The sequence below is a fragment of the Triturus cristatus genome, chromosome 4_1, assembly GCF_964204655.1.
Source record: "Triturus cristatus chromosome 4_1, aTriCri1.1, whole genome shotgun sequence".
In the NCBI taxonomy this organism is placed as follows: Eukaryota; Metazoa; Chordata; class Amphibia; order Caudata; family Salamandridae; genus Triturus; species Triturus cristatus.
In genome coordinates this window covers 1133473633-1133493714 of record NC_140585.1, presented here as the reverse complement: position 1 = coordinate 1133493714, position 20082 = coordinate 1133473633, and the positions used below count along the sequence as shown (strand labels likewise).

The following is a 20082-nucleotide window of genomic DNA, read 5'->3' as shown; positions in this document are numbered from 1 at the left end:
TGCAATGCAATGCAATGCAAGACCTTGACCTAAAACCCCAATTCTGACGTTGGCATTCTTGATTCCTGTAGTGACTGAGACTGCCCATCTCTCCTGTGGCTCAGGATGTAATTGACCTATAACGGAGTGAGGCCTGCAGTGGTGAGGTGAGAGCTCAGCGGGTGCCACCTGAATGGGCGTGCGTGACACCCTTGTGCCACTAGGAGCATGTGATGGGTCACTGCCCTTTCCCCAGAGAGACTTGGAGGAGAGAAGTTATGACTAGGCCTGAGCGGAGTTTGCAGAATGCGAAACTCCACGAAGTGACCCAAAAAAACTCGAACGCTCTACGTGGAGTTCCACAGGCGGCGTGCGTTAGGTCACGCCGTTCGTGCTGATTTTTTAACGCTGGTGTTTGTCCCATGTTGGAAAATCAGCGCAAATGGCACCGTGCGCAAGAGGGCGCTGCTTCTTTCTGCCGCTGCAGTAGACGTTCTACTCGAGCAGCAGCTTCCTAAAAGCAAACGGAAGGTTTCTCTACGTGAGCGGTAGCGACCATCCGTGACAGCCTGCATTGGGAGACCTCGCCGGGACGTGGTCTGGAGTAAGATTTTCCTCGCTCACACTCGCCAACTTAATTTTGGCGAGTGCGAGCGAGGAAAAATCTCTGCTCCACATTTCGGAATTTGCAGAGAGAGGAAATCCACATCCAGGTCTAGTTGTGCCACACAGGCTGAGGACAGCCAAAAGGAGAAACTGCTGGTGTGGTGATCCACTTGACTGCTGTTACTGGGTCGAGCATCAGAGTTCCATCCCCCTGAAAATCCAGGGAGCTGCCAGACCTTGAAGCTGAACAGCAGAGGGTTGATTTGTGCTGCCATTGAGCTGCCTAAAGAAGGGCAGGCTAGGTGGCCCTGGCGACTATGAAGGCCTCTTCAAGATCTTGCCTGGTTCTACATGACTTTGTGACCAGTTTGGGGGGGGTCTGGGAAAGTTGGATAGGGGCTAATCAGCCTGGATTCCTTTGGTGTGTATCACATGCATCATACAACGACCCCTGCTCCAACACAGGCTTCACCCCTAATGGTGAAGAATAAGCCTTTTCTTCGCAAGCCAAAATTGAGAAACTTGCCAAACGACTACCACCAGGAATCATCCTTCTAATAGTGAGGATGCTAGGGGACAAGGACCCAACAAAGGGGAAGCAAAAAATCCGGACACTAGGTATTTTCTGCAGGCCATTGAGAGTAACCAACGAGTCTTAGAGACACACATTGGGGAAGTGGGGTCTGAAGTGTTCCTACTACAAGAGGATCTGCGTAGCACTGTTGATAGGGTCACTGAGGCAGAGGGCAAAATCTCTAAACTGGAGGACATAGTCTTTGATCCAAAATAATAGCTAAACAGGACTGACTTCTTCAACCGAGAGTCTCCTGGATAGAGTTGAGGACATACAGGGCAGATTCCGTAGGAACAGTGTGCTTGGTAGGTTTTTGTCAAAGCAGAAGCTGCACAGCTGTGACACTTCCTCTTGGAATGGTTCAAATTCTGAATCCTGATATTGAGGTGCTAAAGCAGAAACCCTTTCCCAGTGCCCATCCATGACCAATCCTTGCCGGAGTCCTGAAAGCATGCATCTCTCAAATATTAATCCACTAGACCCTTTCCCGATTACACCAAACTAGTTTAGCGGAAGTTTTCAAGGGGGTTAAGCAAAAACTTACATCCATGCAGTTGTATTGAAACCTTCTCTACCCTGCCAAGCGCAGTGATCTAACAGTCAGAGACCACCTTTTTCGATACTCCTTAGGTCACTTGGAACTTAATAGTCCGAACAGAGGATACTGAAGGGAGGTGAGCGCCCAGGGACTCTGCCCGCCTGGAGATGCTGCGTTGGTAAAAACTGAGCCGAGAGAACGGAGGAAACACCACAGATATGAGAGGTGTAACTACTGTGGTATAGCGGCATTACAGGACTCTATGGAAGACAACCAGAGCAGCAACAAAGACTTCCGAACTCAAATTTAAATGTGACTGGACAAACTTGAGATTGCTGTCTGTGGTAACTATATAGATAGCCTTCAAACGTCTTGTTTGACTATCCATTTTCCCAATGCCTACAACACCAACCAAATACATGGGTTACTTGTTGAAAGAATGTTTGATGTGCAGAATTGGCTGTGGCAGTGAGGTGCCTCTAGGCCACGACAGTGGGTGGTGGTATGAGGCTGACTGGTCTTATTGTTTGATAGTGTCTTGCTCTCACTAGAAGCTTATGAATGTTACATCATTGGCCGGTGGGGGGGGAGATAGTGGGTAGGGGTGATCTGACTGATGAATTGGGATTGACACAAAGTCAGCCCTCCCAGTTCCTGAGTTTATTCAATGAAGACTGATACATTTGTGTAGGTTAATTAATGGTTACAATTTGGGCATTTTGAGGCATGGCCAGTGGAGGTGCACTATCCATGTTAGTTGGTACACTGACCACCTCAACTGACATGTGCTTCAAGTTCTGGAAGTTTAGGGTGGGGACTAGGTGTGGTTGGTTTTTGATTTCCATTCTTGACTTTGTATTTGGAGCATATTGATGTGTTTATATCTCATTTGGGCATTTGCACAAAGGCTGACGTAACAACGTACAATATAAGCCATTTCTAGTTAAACAGTGGAATCTCAATCTGATCACCTTTGCGTGGTCACTTGGAACATAAACAGTTTACTAAACCAAATTTAATGGGGCACAGTGCTTAAAACCACTAAGCAATATCAAGCTGACACACTCCTCTTGCAGGAGACTCATCTGATGGGTGTAAACTGCCCATTTCTTGCTTGCTAGGATATCCCCACAGTGGACGATGCAAGGTTTGTGAGAGACTCTCGAGCTGTGGCAGTATTAATCAGGTGGTCCCTTTCTTTTGTACAGATCCAGGTGTTGAGTGACTCTCCTATGATAAGCGTACCTTTATCCTTGTTGTGTATAATGCTTTTCCCCCATTGACGGTCTCCTTTTCGAACATATTGCTCAACTTCCAGCTGGGGTACTGATACTAGGAGGTCATCTAATGTATCTATGCTTGGCTGGCATATTGACAGAACCTAGAAGTCACTTGACAAGAGAGGACTCACAGACTTACCCAAATCATAGTTGTGATGGGGATTGTTAAAAAAGGGGCTCTCAAGTTGGCAGAAGTAGGTACCTTTGTTCAAGTAGAGACTCTTCTTCCTAGATAAGAAGGATATACTTCTAAAATAACCCCTGCTCACCCCCTTGGTAGCTTGGCATGAGCAGACCGTCTTATCTCAGAGGCAGTGTGTAAAGCATTTGTGAACACATACAGTAATACAGTGAAAACACTACAAATGGACACCACACCAATTTAGAAAAATATGTAATCTTTATCTAAACCAAACAAGACCAAAACTAATGCAATCCAGGACAAATATCAAGATACGACTTTTAGAAGGTAAAAACAGTTCTGTCCATAAAAAATTATGGATGCAACACTTTCAACACAAAGTATCTTCTATGCGTCAAAACCACAAGCAAAAAGGGTAGCTGGTACCAGAGAGGCGGTGATGCATCAGTTTCTTACTGCATGGGATGTGATGTGTCGGTTTCTTACTGCATCCTCCAGCGATGCGACAGACCTGGCGTCTCGATGCAATGTGTGACGATCCGGAACGATGCAATGAGTGAAGATCCGGGATTCGCTGCTGGTCGGGCGGTGGCAAACGGGCACTGCAACGATTTCAGCCGCGTCCCCTTGAATGCGTATGTTCTTACACAGCAGGACCTGCGTCAGTCTGTGTGGTGATCTTGGAGATCGGTGCATGGACTCGTCACACGGCAGACACTTCAGCTGCGGGCAGGCTCTGTGCCGATTCTTTGGCTGCTGCGATGCGTCAAACTCTTCTCGCACTGCTGCGATCCCTCAGAACCAGGCGATTTGTCGATTTTCACAGTTCTTTAGTATTTTGCGGGTCCCAGCCCCAGAAACAACCTCCAGAGGCCCAGAACACTGTCAGGCACCTCTTGGCAAGTCAGAACTCCCAGCAGCGTACTTCAGGTTGGGACTGGGGTGAAGTCTTTCTGCCCCTGGGACTTCTGAACAGGAGGTAAGCTCTACTTCAAGCCCATGGAGCTCTTCCTGAAGCAGTGGATACAGCACACAGCAAAGTCCTTGCCCTTTCCTTGGCAGAAACAGACACTGCAGGCCAACCCCAGGCAGCACTCAACAAAGGAGCAGTACTTCTTCAGTTTCTCCAGCACTTCTCGTTGGCGAAGGTCCCTCTTAAATTCCAGAAGTGATCTAAAGTTCTGGAGTCTGGGCCCCAATATTTATAAAGCATTTCTCTTTGTTCTCCTGTGGCAGAGAGGCTCCGTGCTTGGTCAAAACCAGTTATGTCCTCTCTGGTCCAGCTTCCTCGGCAGGAAGTGAAGACCGCTTTGTGTAAGGCAGACCAGGCCTATTCAGGTGCAAGAAAATCTCCTCCCCCTACTCTAAATGCAGCCCATGTCTATTCAGCCCAGCCCTGACTCATTCAGGAAAGGCAGGACAGACCTCATCCCCTGCCCCCCCCCCAATGGTGTCTACAGTGTACACATCCCCAGCCCCTGTCACTCCAAAGTCAGACAGTCGATCCACAAACCAAAAGAGGCAGACAGGAGGGCTAAGCAAGAAAATACCCCCTTTCTAAAAGTGGTATTTTCAAACACAGAATGTAAAAGTAATTTTTACTAAAAGATGCATCTTTATATTCGGAGTTCAGGCATTCTAAACTTTACCTTCCGATCTGTTCCCAATGGGAAGTTATATTTATAAGATGTTATAAATAAACTCCCATACTATCCTATTGGTCAGATAGCCTTTCAGTTGTGAAAAACGAAATTCACTGTAGTTCACAACAGGACATGTTACACATATCAGTACATGTCCTACCATTCACATACACTGCACCCTGCCCACAGGGGTACCTGGGGCCTACCTTAGGGATGACTCTCATATGGAAAGGGAAAGTTAGGGCCTGACAAGTGGGTGCCAGGTCGCATGACAGTAAAAACAGCGAGCAGACACTGCAGTGGCATGTCTGAGAACCCTTTGAAAAGGCTACTTGTGTGGGTGGCACAATCAGGGCTGCAGGTCACCTAGCAGCATTTAATTTACAGGCCCTGGGCGCACACAGTGCACTGTACTAGGCACTTAAAGGTAAATCAGATAAGCCAATCATGGAAACACCAATCCATACTCTCACTTTACAGAGGGAGCACTTGCACTTTGGCACTGATCAGCAGTGGCAAAGTGCCCAAAGCATCTAGACCAGCAAAACGAAATTCGACTCACAGCAAAATTACAGAAGACAGAGGCAAAAATACCGGTGATAACGACGCCAAGGGTGCCTGGTCTAACAGTGTTGTATGATGATTGGCGTAGAGTTTTACTCTAATCAGAGGGAGCTTACTTTCTTCTCTGTTGCTCACAATTTGTCCTCCAGAATAGACTATTTTATCCTGCCTGTTTCAGACCTGCCTGTTGACAGGCAGGTACAGATTTTTGGCTTGTGGCCTTTCAGACCACTCACTTCTTTAGGTTTTACTAGGTAGACAAAGCAACAGATACTGGAAGGGTTGGCATTTGAATGCCTGATAGCTGACACCCTAAGTTGAAATCTCTTTTTCTGCAGGATGCAAACAACAACGTTATACAAAATAATTGCTCAGTAACCTCCCTTGCCACCCCCTGGGTAGCCTTTGAAGCTTTTATCAGGGGCAGAGTCAGAAGTTATATAACCAGTTTTAATCGGCATCACAGAAAGGAGGTAATCCAAGTGGAGATAACCCACTGTTATCTTTAGAAATATAGAATATTACAAAACTAAGCTTAGGCAGCTGCTGTTGGAAGAACTGCATGGCTGACATATCAGTCACGTATACATCAATGTGGCTATCAAGCTGGCAAGTTGCTACACTGGCAAGGACACTACACATAATATCAGTCATATACAACTTTCCCAGAGACACCTGCTGCCTGGCAGTGGCCCAATTGCATGGGTCTTTGTTGAGTACTACCAGCAGCTACGCACTCCGAATGTGTGATCCAGAACTGCTCAACTCCAGGACTTTATTTGGTATCTTCCAACAAAATGAAAAAGAGTGGATGAAGGGGATCTCTTTAATAAGGAAATAAGTGAGAATGAGATGACAAATTCATTAAAAGACAACCAAAGTAGGAAACACCTAGTCCCGATAGTTTTCCTGCCAAGTTCTTTAAATATACAGAGCCTTTTCCCACATTGATGAACAACTTAAAGGCCCCCAAGTGTATTGTCCGCCGATTTTGGGGACATGTTCTTGATGCAGAGGAATTTGGGGACCGCTCCACCTAGCAAAGAAGCACTTACTTCATAAAGTTAAAAGGAATTACCCTTGTTTGGTGGAGATTCTCCTCTTTGTAGTCCTAACATCTTCTCTATCAAGGATTCATATTATCACAGATTTGTAGATCAAGACCTTGAGGAACATTCACGTTTCCGAAATTGCATGCACACATGGTCACTGGAGACAATTCCTCATGGTCCTTTACACAGCTGTTGAGTAGATTATGTGCTAGGCATTTACCCAATGATGAGGCGCTTATTAATTAGCCAATACAAAGTACTCCAGTTCGGTAGACCTCTTGTTCAAAACTTTTGACTCTTGTTGGATAAAGGGGCAGGTGAGGTTCTGTTTTGGCCCAGTCACTCATACAGCTACTGGCACACCCACACAGACTCTCAAACACCCACTCACATACCCATTCAGCCACTCACTTACACTCACAGACCCACTCGGTTGCACACACACCCATACAGTGGCGCACACACGCCCATACAGTGGCGCACACACGCCCATACAGTGGCGCACACACGCCCATACAGTGGCGCACACACGCCCATACAGTGGCGCACACACACCCATACAGTGGCACACACACACCCATACAGTGGCGCACACGCACTCACACCCATACACACATATACAGTCGCACACACACACCCATACAGTTGCTCGCTCACACACCCATACAGTCGCTCGCTCACACACCCATACAGTCGCTCGCTCACACACCCATACAGTCGCTCGCTCACACACCCATACAGTCGCTCGCTCACACACCCATACAGTCGCTCGCTCACACACCCATACAGTCGCTCGCTCACACACCCATACAGTCGCTCGCTCACACACCCATACAGTCGCTCACACACCCATACAGTCGCTTACACACCCACAAAAGCACTCAGACCCATGCAGCCACTCTCACACCCATATGGCTGCTCACACACCCATACAGTCACTGATGCATCTACTCACAGAACCACTCACATATCCACACTCCACTCACTCGCATACCCACAAAACCACTCAAACACCCATTCACAGACCCATACAGCCACACAGCTGCTTACACACCCACAAACCCATACAGCCACTCTCACACCCCAAACTACTCTCACATGCACTCATATACCCAGACACTTACACACCCATTCACATACCCATACAGCCATTTATTGACCCATACAGCCAATCACACACCTACTCACCGACCCACACAGCCACTTACACACCCACTCTCAAAGGTTACAGGTTGCAAATAGGAAATAAAATAATAACCTTTCAAATTCAGAAAATACCCAATGAAGTAACATTAAAAAAAAATGTAGAAATTCACTGAGAAAAACAAAGGTTACAGGAACATTACACTTAGACTCAGATTTGACACGTACGAAACCATAGAAATTCAACAGTTCTAGTTACCGAGCTAACTATAACTGATGCCCCCGCAATGCATTGCTTATGGCCTCACATATTACATCACTCATGACATGGTCAGTGACTTCACTGATCACATCATCCACAAAACCACTCACACCCCCACTTACAACCCCATACAACCTCTCATACACCCAAACAACCACTCATCCATAGAGCCACTCCCATACCCACTCACCTATACAACCACGCACTCACCCATACAGCTACTCATGTATCCACTCACTCAACATTCAGCCACTCACACACCCATTCCCTCACAACCCCTTCCATACGCATTCACACATCCATAAAACTAGTCACACACCCATTCCCTCACCCATGTAGCCACTTGCACAAACACTATGCAATACAGCCACTCACACACCCACTCACTCACCCATAGGCCTACTCACACAGCCATTCATTCACCCATACAGCAGCTCACGCACCCACCTATACAGCCACTCATACACCCAGCAACTCATACACCCACCCACTCATACACCCAGCAACTCATACACCCACCCAGCCACTCATACACCCACCCACTCATACACCCACCTACACAGCCACTCACTGACCCACTCACTCAACAATATAGCCCCTCTCCCATACAGCTACTTCCACACACACTTATTCAGCCATACAGCCACTCACACACCCAGACAGCCACTCAGATAGCCACTTGCACACGGATACATACAGTCACACTGCCACTCAGAAAATATATTATAGTATTATTCATTAGTAGTGCAGAAAGAATAGCAATTTAACTTGTACTGTAGCTTAGTATTTATCTTTAAGTCTCAAACGTTTACGAAACAGTCACTGGGTGATGTCATCAGTGATGTCACTGACCATGCTATCAGTAATGTAATATGTGATGTCCTAAACCGTGCATTGCGGGGTTGTAAGTTATACTTCTCTCAGGTAACTATAATTGCTGAATTTCTATGGTTTTGTACGTGTGAAATCTGAGCCGAACTATAAAGTTCCTGTACCCTTTGGGTTTTCTTTAGCGAAAAATGTATCCAGTGTTATTCATTACGGAGTATTGATAGTTAGGTCAGCGGTTCCAGAGGAAATGTCTTTTTTGTTTTGCTGATATCTTTGGCGCCTTTTGATTAATCTTCCTGAGAGTTATAAAAAACAAAAAGTCCTACTTGTTTACTGGTTTGTGCATGGAAAGTTTCACAGTGATACGTAAAGCAGAGGACGAGGAAAAGGGAGTCCCAAATTGCAAAATTCTCGTGTATTTTTTGGGGAAAGTTTCAAAAAGATTTGTCAAACAAGACCAAAGATTTTAGCAAAACAAAGAATGCTTTTCTTATGAAACAGGTGTGTGTGTGTGTGTGTGTGTGTGTGTGTGTGTGTGTGTGTGTGTGTGGGGGGGTGTGTGTGTGTGGGGGGGGGTGTGTGTGTGTGTGTGTGTGGGGGTGTGGGTGTGGGTGTTGGTGTTGGTGTGTTGCCACCAGTAAGTCCCACAAAGCAGGATTACTGAGAAGTTGTGAGAGAACACCTCCTTGCTCAAATACTCTGCAAACGTACACCCCCCAACTAGCAGTACTAGTTGGGGAATGAAGTCCACTTGGCTCCAGAGGGACCTTGGGGACCAAGAAGCCCTCCTGTAAGTCCTACACTACGGAATTCCTGAGAGCTGGTCGGAGGCCCGCCCCCTTTCTCCACTACTTTGCAAACGTGACTGCTACCATAGAAATTGACTGAAAAAAACAAAGGTTACAGGGACGCTATAATTACAAATTAGCATTTTTTTTTTTTAAACTAGAAATTCACTGAAAAAAACAAAGGCTACAGGGACGTTATAGTTAGGCTGACATTTCACTTGTACAAAACCAGAGAAATTCAGCAGTTCTAGTTAGCTGAGCTAACTATAACTCGTGCACACTCCATCTTCGACACTAGCTTTCTCAAAACCATTGACACACCCATACCAGTACTTACACACCCACTCACTGACTCATAGGTCTACACCCATATCAACTCAGTTACCCATACAGCCACTCATACACCAACTCACCTACTAATACAGCCACTGATATATGCACCCATACAGCCACTCACACACAGTCACTCATAGAGCTACTCACTCACCTATAGTCAATCACACAGCAGTTTACTCACCTATACAGTTCTACACGCACCGACTCATTTATTCATTCAGATAATAAAACGTACTCCCATATACAGTCACTGACACAAGCATACAGTCACCCATACGGCCACTCTTGCAATCACTGTCACACATACAGTCACTCATATACTCCAGCCCTCACCTATACTGCCTTTCACATATGCAGTTACGCTTCCATATACCACTGACACATCCATTCACCCACCAGCACAGCCATACACACACTCACTAACCTGTACAGCCCCTTTTATATATATATATATATATATATATATATATATATATATATATATATATATATATATATATATATACACACACACACACGCACACCCCCCCAAAACGCACGGAGTCTGAACGCACCCTGCGTAATAGCTTTTTATATAGTGCCTCACTACTTCTATTTATAAGCACTGTAAGCAATGGCTGTTGCCATTACACAGTTTAATTTTGCTCAATCGGGCCTTGGACAGCATTAAATGCTAGCTGAATTGGCAGGGGTTCAAAGTCCTGTCCCGGGAAAGTTAATAGCTGTGATGTAATTAGATCTCTGTGGCCAGCAGCACTGAATTCATTCTGGGGTTTAGAGTTTTGCGCCTAGGAGCCCCAGAGGGCGGGCTGTGGGGGGTGAATAAGTGGCCCACTGGCACAGGGTCGCTTGGCAGCTCCGTGACCACCTGTCTAACACTTGTGAACGAGTAGCCCCGTGGTGCGAATCACTGATTCTCCATTGAAATCAAACGCTGTGTTTTAGTTTCCGTCTCCATCTATAGCGTGCGCTGTAATGGTGATGCGCCCTATAGGCAGTTTCTGTACATGTGTAACTGCATGCTGGCCTCAGTAGTCTGCCGTGTTCTGTGGTCTGGTTTCACCATCACCCAGTGTCCAGCGCTGCAAGCAAATACGCCGACGTGAAACAGCTGTACGAAAGTACAAACCCGTTTCTTCCTCCATAAAGCACAAAGTAAAAAGAGCACGCACTGGCAAGTGCCAGCATTTCATCGACACCACAGGCGCTCTGAACAAAGGAGGTTGCTGGCCAGGTCCAGAATCCCAGTTAACTCTCGCACTGCTGCGGAGGCTGGACAGCCAGGCCCAGTTGTGAAGGACAGCTGCAACTGACACTGAGGACCTGGCCTACACACCAGTTAAAAATGAACAAGCATTTACAATAAAATAGGTCTCGCATTTACGCGGGTTTAAGCTATAGGCATTGTAAATGTCAATGCCTTTTATTTATGTTTTAAAAACAAAAACATAAATAAAGGGCATTGTCATTTACAAAGCCAATATCTCAAACGGCATAAATGCGAGACCTATTGTATTGCAAACGCTTGTTACTGCTTTTATAATTGTTTAGTTTTTCCTCTGCAACTCCTCAGTGGGGTAGCCTATCGCCCAAATGCAGGTGTCTCCTCTTAAGATTCTTAAGGCTGAGAGGCACGCTGTTTTGTGTAGCAAAGCACACCACACAAAGCCTATGTATCTGCCACCTACAATTTCAGTTAAAATATGAGTAATACGTGCGATGCCAGATAGAAAACGCCCCTTTTAACAATTCTTACTCGCAGCATCTTCATCAAACATTGCTGGAGGAGATTGGTGGTGTTCTCTCCCTGTGACCTGCACCTTTCCAAGATGGCTGCTGTGAAAGAGGAATCAGTTTCACGCAGCCCACGGGCATCTTGGAATCATCACTTTCATTACTTAAGGTAAAGTGCTCCTCCATGTCCATGATTCTGTTTCCCTTCGGCTGATTTAGACACACTGGGCAGAGTTGAAGCCAAAATGTGTGGCCTCTGGATCTGTAAATATCAAACTCTACTTTTTGTCTGAACCCTCCCATCCCGCACCCTTCTTCCCCTCACCCTATGTGAGACTTGGCCCCCACTCCAACAAATTTAGTGGTGCTCCGATTTTGATGCAAGCTTGTTTAAATTTTAGTTATACGCTCCTTAAGAGTGCATGTGTTTGCAGGTTGTTTCCCTCCTCCATCTGCATGTTGCTGTTTCCCCATAGTTGCTTCTCATTGCGTTGCTATCCCATCGTTGCTTGCCCTGTTGATGTTTGTCCCTCGCTCCTGTTTTGGTTGCCCCCCACCCACCTCGCATCCCCCTCCGGCATTCTTGTTTGCCCCATTTTCAGATGTCTCACAGAGACGGCAGCCTATTAGTGAACCTTGCAAGCACAATTCTTCCATATTGGGCTTTACAGATGAGGCTGCAAGCACGATCGCAGTGCGATGCCTCAGGATGCAACCTTTTTCTAGTTTTTTTAGGTCTTGCCTACGCAGCGCATATGCGCTGCATAGGAAAGAGACCTTTAGTAATCGGCACAGCTTTCCCGGCAATAACGTGCACGCATTGCATTGCTTCCAATGGCAACGCGTGCACGTCTGGCGATTCACTTGCGGGAACGAGCAGCTGGCGCCATAGGTTAGCAATTTAAGCTCCTGGCGCTGCTCGCTCCCGCAATGGAAACGCATGCTTTCGCACTCCCCCCACCCCTCCCACTTGTTTACCGAGCGTTGCAGGCACGCAGGAGCCATAGGTTCTTTCATGGACGCAAGGCGCATGGCAGCACAAGCACGAGTGCTTGTTTTTTCATTATTCTTTAGCCATACTGAAAGACCTTTTTGCTTTGCTAATGCTGGCTTTGAGACACTGGACAGTTTGAAGCGCAAATAATAAAGCAGACATCAATATTTCGAAACTAGGAGCAGTGTTGGCTCTTCCGGTTTCCGACTTGTGAACTTTGCAGCTGAGGTGCTAGCTCGGTGACATTCCTTGTTAAGTGTAAGCGCTTCAGAACATGCAAGTCTTGAAAATAAATGCGCAGCTCTGCTTTGTGCCACCACCTGTAAATCACAACTCTGGTTTCCATTAGGCAGTACTATGTGGCCGCATTTTAACTGCCTATGAACCCTGCCACCATGGAGAATGCTACATTGCTTCGACTAACAGCAAATATGGTCCAATGTTTCAAAATGTCACTTTGCTGGGGCTGCAAAAATCCTTCCGATATTATTGCCTAGTGTCGTATCTTGATCCTCTTCTGATCACTGTGCGGACAAATCAGTGTTTCCCAAAATTGCGCAGCCCACAGTGTATAAATGAACTCGAAAAAAACCTCTCAATTAGCGCATGAGCTGTAGACAACAGCGCTTGAAACTGACAGCCTTAATTGTCTCACTGTGGCTCCGAGCTGTGCTGTATGTATTTCATACGTTAACTTGACAATTTTTTCAGTTAATGTATGCGCTGCAGATATCGCAGTTTCAGGATAATGAAATGCATGGACCCGTTTTGCAACTTTGAAACGCTCAGAATTGGGTCATAAAATTCAGCTTCTGAACTGTGTTCCAACCAGTGCTTAATATGAGCCGGTGGTTTACGGTTCTTGGCACTGGCACTTAATTGTCAACATCAGGACTTGATAGTCTGTCACATCAGACACTGTATATCTAATTTAGAGATGAGGACAACAATGCTTTTTTTTCCGTTCAATATACAGTAACAAACATTGGCATATCCAGTAGGTCTCGCTTTGAGACCTTATAAGTGTTTAGCCATGCAACAGTTGATGTTGTCGCACCAAGGATATTGTGCTGCATAACTAAATACTTATAAGGTCCCAAAAGTGAGACCTTTTGGCTATGCCAATGCTTGTTTATTATTGTTAAGGAGAAACCCTGCCAGTGCTGTAAGCAAAGCACCATTCATGGTGAGGACATTTTGTACAATGACTCCGCAAGCTGTTGTGCTGTTTAAATGTGTCTATTATCTAGCTAATGCAGAGGTCTTCAAACTTTTTTTTCCCTGAGGCCACCCAAAGCAAAATATTTTAAAGTTGGGTCCCCCCTTCAGAACTCTATGACAATGACTGGGTATTAGAGGGTCAGGACTGAGCGTACGGGGTCGGGGCATATGAGATTATTTAATGGATACTTTTTCAGTAACTCATAATCCACAATAAATCTAAAACCTACAAAGAGCAAATTCATCAAACAAAAACCGAAATTGGCCAACAAATTCTGCTCCCTGTAATAAGTGTGTTTTGTTCACCTTGCACACCTGGCCCCAATGCAACTACACCTCTTGCACTAGTGATAGATAGCAGTGGCCATGAGTAGGAGGATATCTCCTCTGTCTCCCACCAATGCCTGATAATCGCTAGTCTTGAAACAGGCTCTGTACCATTTGTTTTTTGGGAGTTGTATTCAGCGCAAACTTGGCCCAAGGGCATTGGAGCACTCTTTTACATGAGCACCAGTTACATTACACAGGGTTAGATATTTTTTTCATTTTTAGGCACATGGAGATTAGGTGATTTGTCAACGAGACATTGAATCGACATCGAGAACCAATAAAGGCTTGAACTAATGGAGCCACTTGTAGCTCCAAGAATGTTTATTATTATTGGGAGGTAATGTGAGGGTATCTGAAAAGTTTCAGCGCTCTGTCAATCATCTTATTGTGTTTGCTTTGTTTGCCTTATGTTGGCAGGGAATGCCCAGACGTGGGTCCCTTGCTCACTTTGTCACTGCTAGCCTGGCTGTCGAGGGGTGTTAACCCGAAAGCGGTCCCAGGATGCTTGTTAACAGTCCAGGGAAGACCTAGCTTGGCAGTTCGGGCTGGACTGTTCCCTTGAGGAACAGGATCAAGACTGATTTGCATATGGCTGGGTCTGAACTGGGATGACGAAGTGAGCAAAAGAACGATGATGGATTCAACCCAGATCTAATAGTGACTGGAGCTGAGTGTCCGAAAAGTTTCAGCGCTCCGTCCGTCATCTTATTGTGTTTGCAATGTGAGGGTGTCACCTGTTGAGTTCTTGAGTGCGTCTTTTTAACGAACACTCATCACAATGTTTCTAGATGTAGTTTGATTACTTACAGGCTTGGACTATTTAGCACTATATATACACATTACACTATTCCCCACTGCGCCAACTAGGAATCAGTTTTGTGATTTTCTGGCAGGACCAATGAATTTAAGCGATTGTGCTGCATTTTCCACATAATTATGAGTTTGACCGCATTTTCCACTTAATCAGTCATCTGCTGCATAATCTGCAAACAAACAAAATGTTTCTAGTTCAAACGGATTAAAAGGTATTAAAAATGTAGCGACATATTGCCACACAGTGGACAGCCCTTCACAGAAGGTGATTAGTCACCTCTCGGTTGCTCATTGTTGTATTTCGGGGGTAAACTGGTACTAATGAAGTGAAATATTTGCCCAGACAGTATTAACAGTATGCAAATGGAAACATAATGATATACTATCATAAAATGTGCTACATTATGTTTTATTATTTGCATTTTCTTGAAACATAATTTATTTAACCCTGCCGCATAACTTTAGTCCTTTCCTGATGCATACTTCTATTGGTGCTGCTTCCTGGCCACAAACATACATTTGCCTTGATTGGATTAGGCAACTGATATTTCGTAGTAAAATTGATTAGTTTAACTTGCATTTATTTTCCATTTTTAAAGTGTGCCCATTTTTTGTAGGCAGTTACCTGATGGTTAGAAAAAAAAAAACCTGTTAGAGAATTTATTGCTCTTTTTAGCCACATCCTTGACCCTGACCCCAACTTCGGGGCATCCAGGATCACATTTCATACTCTCTGGTAAAGCCCTTCAGCTGCTGTGTGCAAATCAAGATTACCTGGAAATACGTCAAGTGAATAAAGTCGGGCATCCAGGCCTTCCTTATTTGCAAGTACTTCAAGAACCATTAGCACCCCCCTGGGAATGCAGCCATGGCCCCCGAAGGGGGCAAGCCCCACAGTTTGAAGAATTCTGAGCTAATGTAGTCACAGTGGCCTCCATTTCAGCTGTAGGTATTCTGTCACCAAGCCAGGTTTTCTGTATACTTGTCCATAACAAAAGCTCTGTGTGTGACATTACAATGTGTGTAGGCAGCCGGGGTTTTAAACTATTGCTCAGTCTATTGTTTCTATGGTGGATACATGCTACACTAGAAATATGTTGCTGAACTTGTTAAAATAGTACCTACGCATGCCTGTGGATTCCCTTTGGCTTCTTGCTGCAGTTGGAAAAAACTCTGTGCCCTAGTGAATTTGTGATGTTAGCCTTATTGTATTGTCTTGTTTTAGCGTTAACAAAGCCCTTTAGACTCCATTGTGGTGCTCGAAGTGTGTTTAAGGGGGACAAGTAAGTCACTACTCTATTTGTCATTCACGGTTTTATGAACACTTTGCCGCTGACGCTCATGTTCTTGGAGCTGAAACTCTGCAATGGCCATGTTAGACATTTATGGCCCGGTGTATCAATTGGTTTTACCCATTCTGTGTCAGTGCAGTAATGTCTTGATATATAAGAACCTTTTTCAAACTCTGGGTTGCAAGCCGATTTTTGGCGTGTTGCCAAAGTCCAGACAATAATTAAAGACTCTTTTAAAATCTGTATTTATTGGTCACATTTCCTGCGCTTCAAAGAAAGAGGTCAGATGTCAGACTATGTCTAATGCTGCTGGGACTGGTGTTTACTTACTCCGCTCTGTGATCAGAGAAAGAAAAGTAAAGCGAATTTTGTGACAGTCCTGTGGGGGTACATGAAGTGTGAAATGAAAGCTAGAGGATGTCATTTTTTCCTTACACTACGAAATGTAAATACCTGCAAAGGAATTGTGTACACACAGCAGTTAGAAGAGCAAAATGAATCCCTTTTTAGGTCTCGCCTGACCCAGCGCATGCGCTCGTCTGGCGAGACTTATTGAGAGGGCTCCAAAAAGTGCTACCAGGCCAGCCTAGAGCTACAGTGCATGTGCGCGGGCGCGCGCGCCACGATTTACCGCGATTACTTTCACTTTCGCGGCAGCAGGGCCGCATTTTCGGGGCCGCACGGCCGCTTTGCATAGCCAATAGGTCTCACTTTTGGGACCTTTATAAGTATTTAGTTATGCAACTGTTACATGGCTAAACACTTATAAGGTCCCAAAGGCGAGACCTATTGGCTATGCCAATGCTTGTTTAGGTCGAGCCTGGGCAGCGCATGCGCAGCTCTGCGAGGCATGCTGAATTGGAGTATGGATTTGAAGCCCTGGTCACACTCCTCCCATATTTGTCATTGGCTTGTGTCCGTGTCCTTGGTAAATGCTGGCTTCTGATTTGTTAATAGGCTTATTAGTACCTTGTCTTCATTTGTAACCGCTCAGGAGGACTGGCCCTTTTACTTCGGTTGTTATACAGTAGTCTTATACCCAAAACTTGACAATGAAGTGCTTTTTTAGGTCTCGGGACCATCCGGTCTGCCGAAGGCAGAACCGGAAGTCGAGAGATTTAATGTTTTGGAGAAGAGGGGCTTGAACCCGCCCCTCTTCTCCCCTGTTCTCCATTGGCTGGCCTCTTGAATGCTGGCCAGCCATTGGAGAAGAGGTTTGTCTCTCCGATCAGGCCCCGTCCTTTTCGGATCGGGGGGCGTGTTTTTTGCAAAAAGTCTAATTATCTCCTCCAGCCAATGGCTGGAGGAGAGAAAAGACAAACACGCCCCCGAATCCGAAAATGCCGCTGCCTTTCTCCGAGGCATTTCTTCTTGACCTCGGAGAAAGGCAGTGGTGTGCCTTTTGCTCTGCCTTGTTGTTCCTCTGGGAAGGCTTTAGTTTTTTCCTGGTCCGGAGAGAGGCTGGCTGTGCCGCCCAGACAGAGGCCCATTGACGAGTGTGACACAAAGGAAACCGGAAACATTTTCAAGCGAGGCTTTTGTGCGAAAGAAAAGGCCTGGCCGCGCAGAACCGATCAGCATTTTAATCATTTTAATTCCCAGTCTCAGAGTCACGAAGCTCTGCGGAAGTCGGGCAGCAAGCGAAGGCTGTGTCTGTGGGGGCGATGGCTGAATGGCTGTCTTGCTGTGTTGTTTTGGGGCCTGCCTGGGGATACAATGTTGCTTTAAACGCCCTCACCATCTGCCAACAAACTTTCTGCCTCTTTCGCGAAAAATAGCGTTTAAAGAGAGGCTGGCCGTGCCGCCCAGACAGAGGCCCATTGACGAGTGCGACACAAAGGCAACCGCGGTCGCTATAGACTTTTGACCGCTAGAGAAACATTTTCAAGCTAGGCTTTTGTGCGAAAGAAAAGGCCTGGCCGCGCAGAGCCGATCAGCATTTTAATCATTTTAATTCCCAGTCTCCGAGTCACGAAGCTCTGCGGAAGTCGGGCAGCAAGCGAAGGCTGTGTCTGTGGGGGCGATGGCTGAATGGCTGTCTTGCTGTGTTGTTTTGGGGCCTGCCTGGGGATACAATGTTGCTTTAAACGCCCTCACCATCTGCCAACAAACTTTCTGCCTCTTTCGCGAAAAATAGCGTTTAGCATTTCACGGCTATTTGCTGTTAATACTGCCGGGCTTTGTTTATTTGTTCTTGTTCCAGGTTGGCAGTTGTGAACCTTAATGTAATTTCTGTGGGAATCCGTAGCCATTTGTTTCCCTCTGTAACGCTTTAATGTTCGTGGGTCCATTGCTGCTTAGGGGAATATGTGAATTTATGCTATGCATATATTATGTGCCTCTAGTCACCTCTCAATGCTGGTATGCTGCCGTTCACCCTTCACTAATACAAAACAAGCCCTGGCAACGCCAACTGGTCTGGCTTTAATGTGCTAATGCATGCAAAATGTGTTTGTGCATACCTGTTTCCATGCGTTCCAGCATCTCCCTGCCAATTTTTGTTTTTTTTAAAGCAGCTGGATTGTGTGCTATTACATGTGTCTGTGTGACACCACAATGTTGCTGCTCCCGAGTTTCAATAATAGAAGGGGAATCCAGAGTGAAAATTACTCTCTTTAAAGGATTTCTCTCAAACTTCAACGCTCACCTGGCATGACGTCATGCCATAACTTCTCCACTAGTAAGAAGTGAGCAGTGTTAGCAGTACACATCGATGTGCCTGCTGTTACTGCAGTCCGGAAATAAAAATTCCTCTTGTGCCAGGGCACAAAACAGAGCCCGATAGGGACCCGGTTCAAGGCCCCCTTTAAACAAGAATTTACAATGCAAGGGTCTCGGCATTGGTAAAGTTAGAGCTATTGGCATTGCTCATGACATTATTTTTGTTTGTTTTTCTTTTAAAACATTTAAAGAAACGGCATTGTCATGAGCAATGCCAATAGCTCTAACTTTAACAATGCCGAGACCGTTGCATTGTAAATGCTTGTTTTTTGTGTGAAAGTGCCCCATACCTCGATTTCACTTTTATAGTGGCCGCGGACGTTTCTTTAGACAAGGGGCATGCCTCTATTAACGTGAAAGTGCAGCATGGGGCATTTGTAAACAACAAGCATTTGCAATGCAATACGTCTCACATTTTAGAAACTTTGACATATTGGTATTGTAAATGACAATGCCTTTCATTATTGCAGGTTTTTTAAACACATAAATAAAAGGCAGTCTCATTACCAATGCCAATAGCTCAAAATATCGCAATTGCTGGACCTATTGCATTGCAAATGCTTGTTTTAGTAATTCTTAGTGAAGGAAACAAAGATTTTAGTGGGATCAAAATAAATCAAGACACTTGATAATGAACAGATAATTAATAGTCACTGAGACACGATTTTCACATATTACCGTTTGTGTGCAATATAGTTTTATCTTTAAAACTGTATGTCTGTGCAAATTAAGTGACAATTTTAATGGAAAATGGGCTATCTGGAAATAAGAATGCGCTACCACAAAATGCTTTAGTTACATTAAAAAATCACCTGCCTCATGTCTATTAAAGCTCGTGGTTTTTCCAAGTTTGTGAAGTACTGCCGTAGTGTGTACACTCTTCTGTCGTTGTGCTTTGTGAAGGGCTTTCTTCATAGAACATTAAACTCTGATGCTAGTTTCGGGTGTTTAATTTCTATTTCAGCGCCTGAGGATCCTGTACACAAAAATTCTCGCCACACTTCAGACTGTCCCCCAAGATGCAGCCTACAGAAAATACACAGAGCAGATTATAAATGAACGATTCAATGCGGTGAAGACGGTAAGCTTCGGTTTGTTCCCCTTTATGTATCCGTGCACCATTGTAGTTTTCTGTCGAATCATGCTTGAATCAGTGTCTGTGCTTGAGCGCTCTGGCTTGGCTATACAATGCATTCTTCCATTGCAACACTGCACTATGACTTCTATAAATCGAGCACT

The 20082-nt window shown here is 45.3% G+C and overlaps 1 protein-coding gene across 1 annotated transcript in view; it reads left to right on the top strand.

Annotated features, from left to right (window-relative positions):
• NDUFA5 (NADH:ubiquinone oxidoreductase subunit A5) overlaps positions 1 to 20082 on the top strand; it is an 83874-nt gene that overhangs the window by 35616 nt on the left and 28176 nt on the right. Inside the window, exon 3 of the mRNA XM_085654195.1 lies at positions 19808 to 19924. Within this exon, the coding sequence (XP_085510321.1) occupies positions 19808 to 19924 (117 nt within the window). The remainder of the gene's footprint in view (positions 1 to 19807; positions 19925 to 20082) is intronic.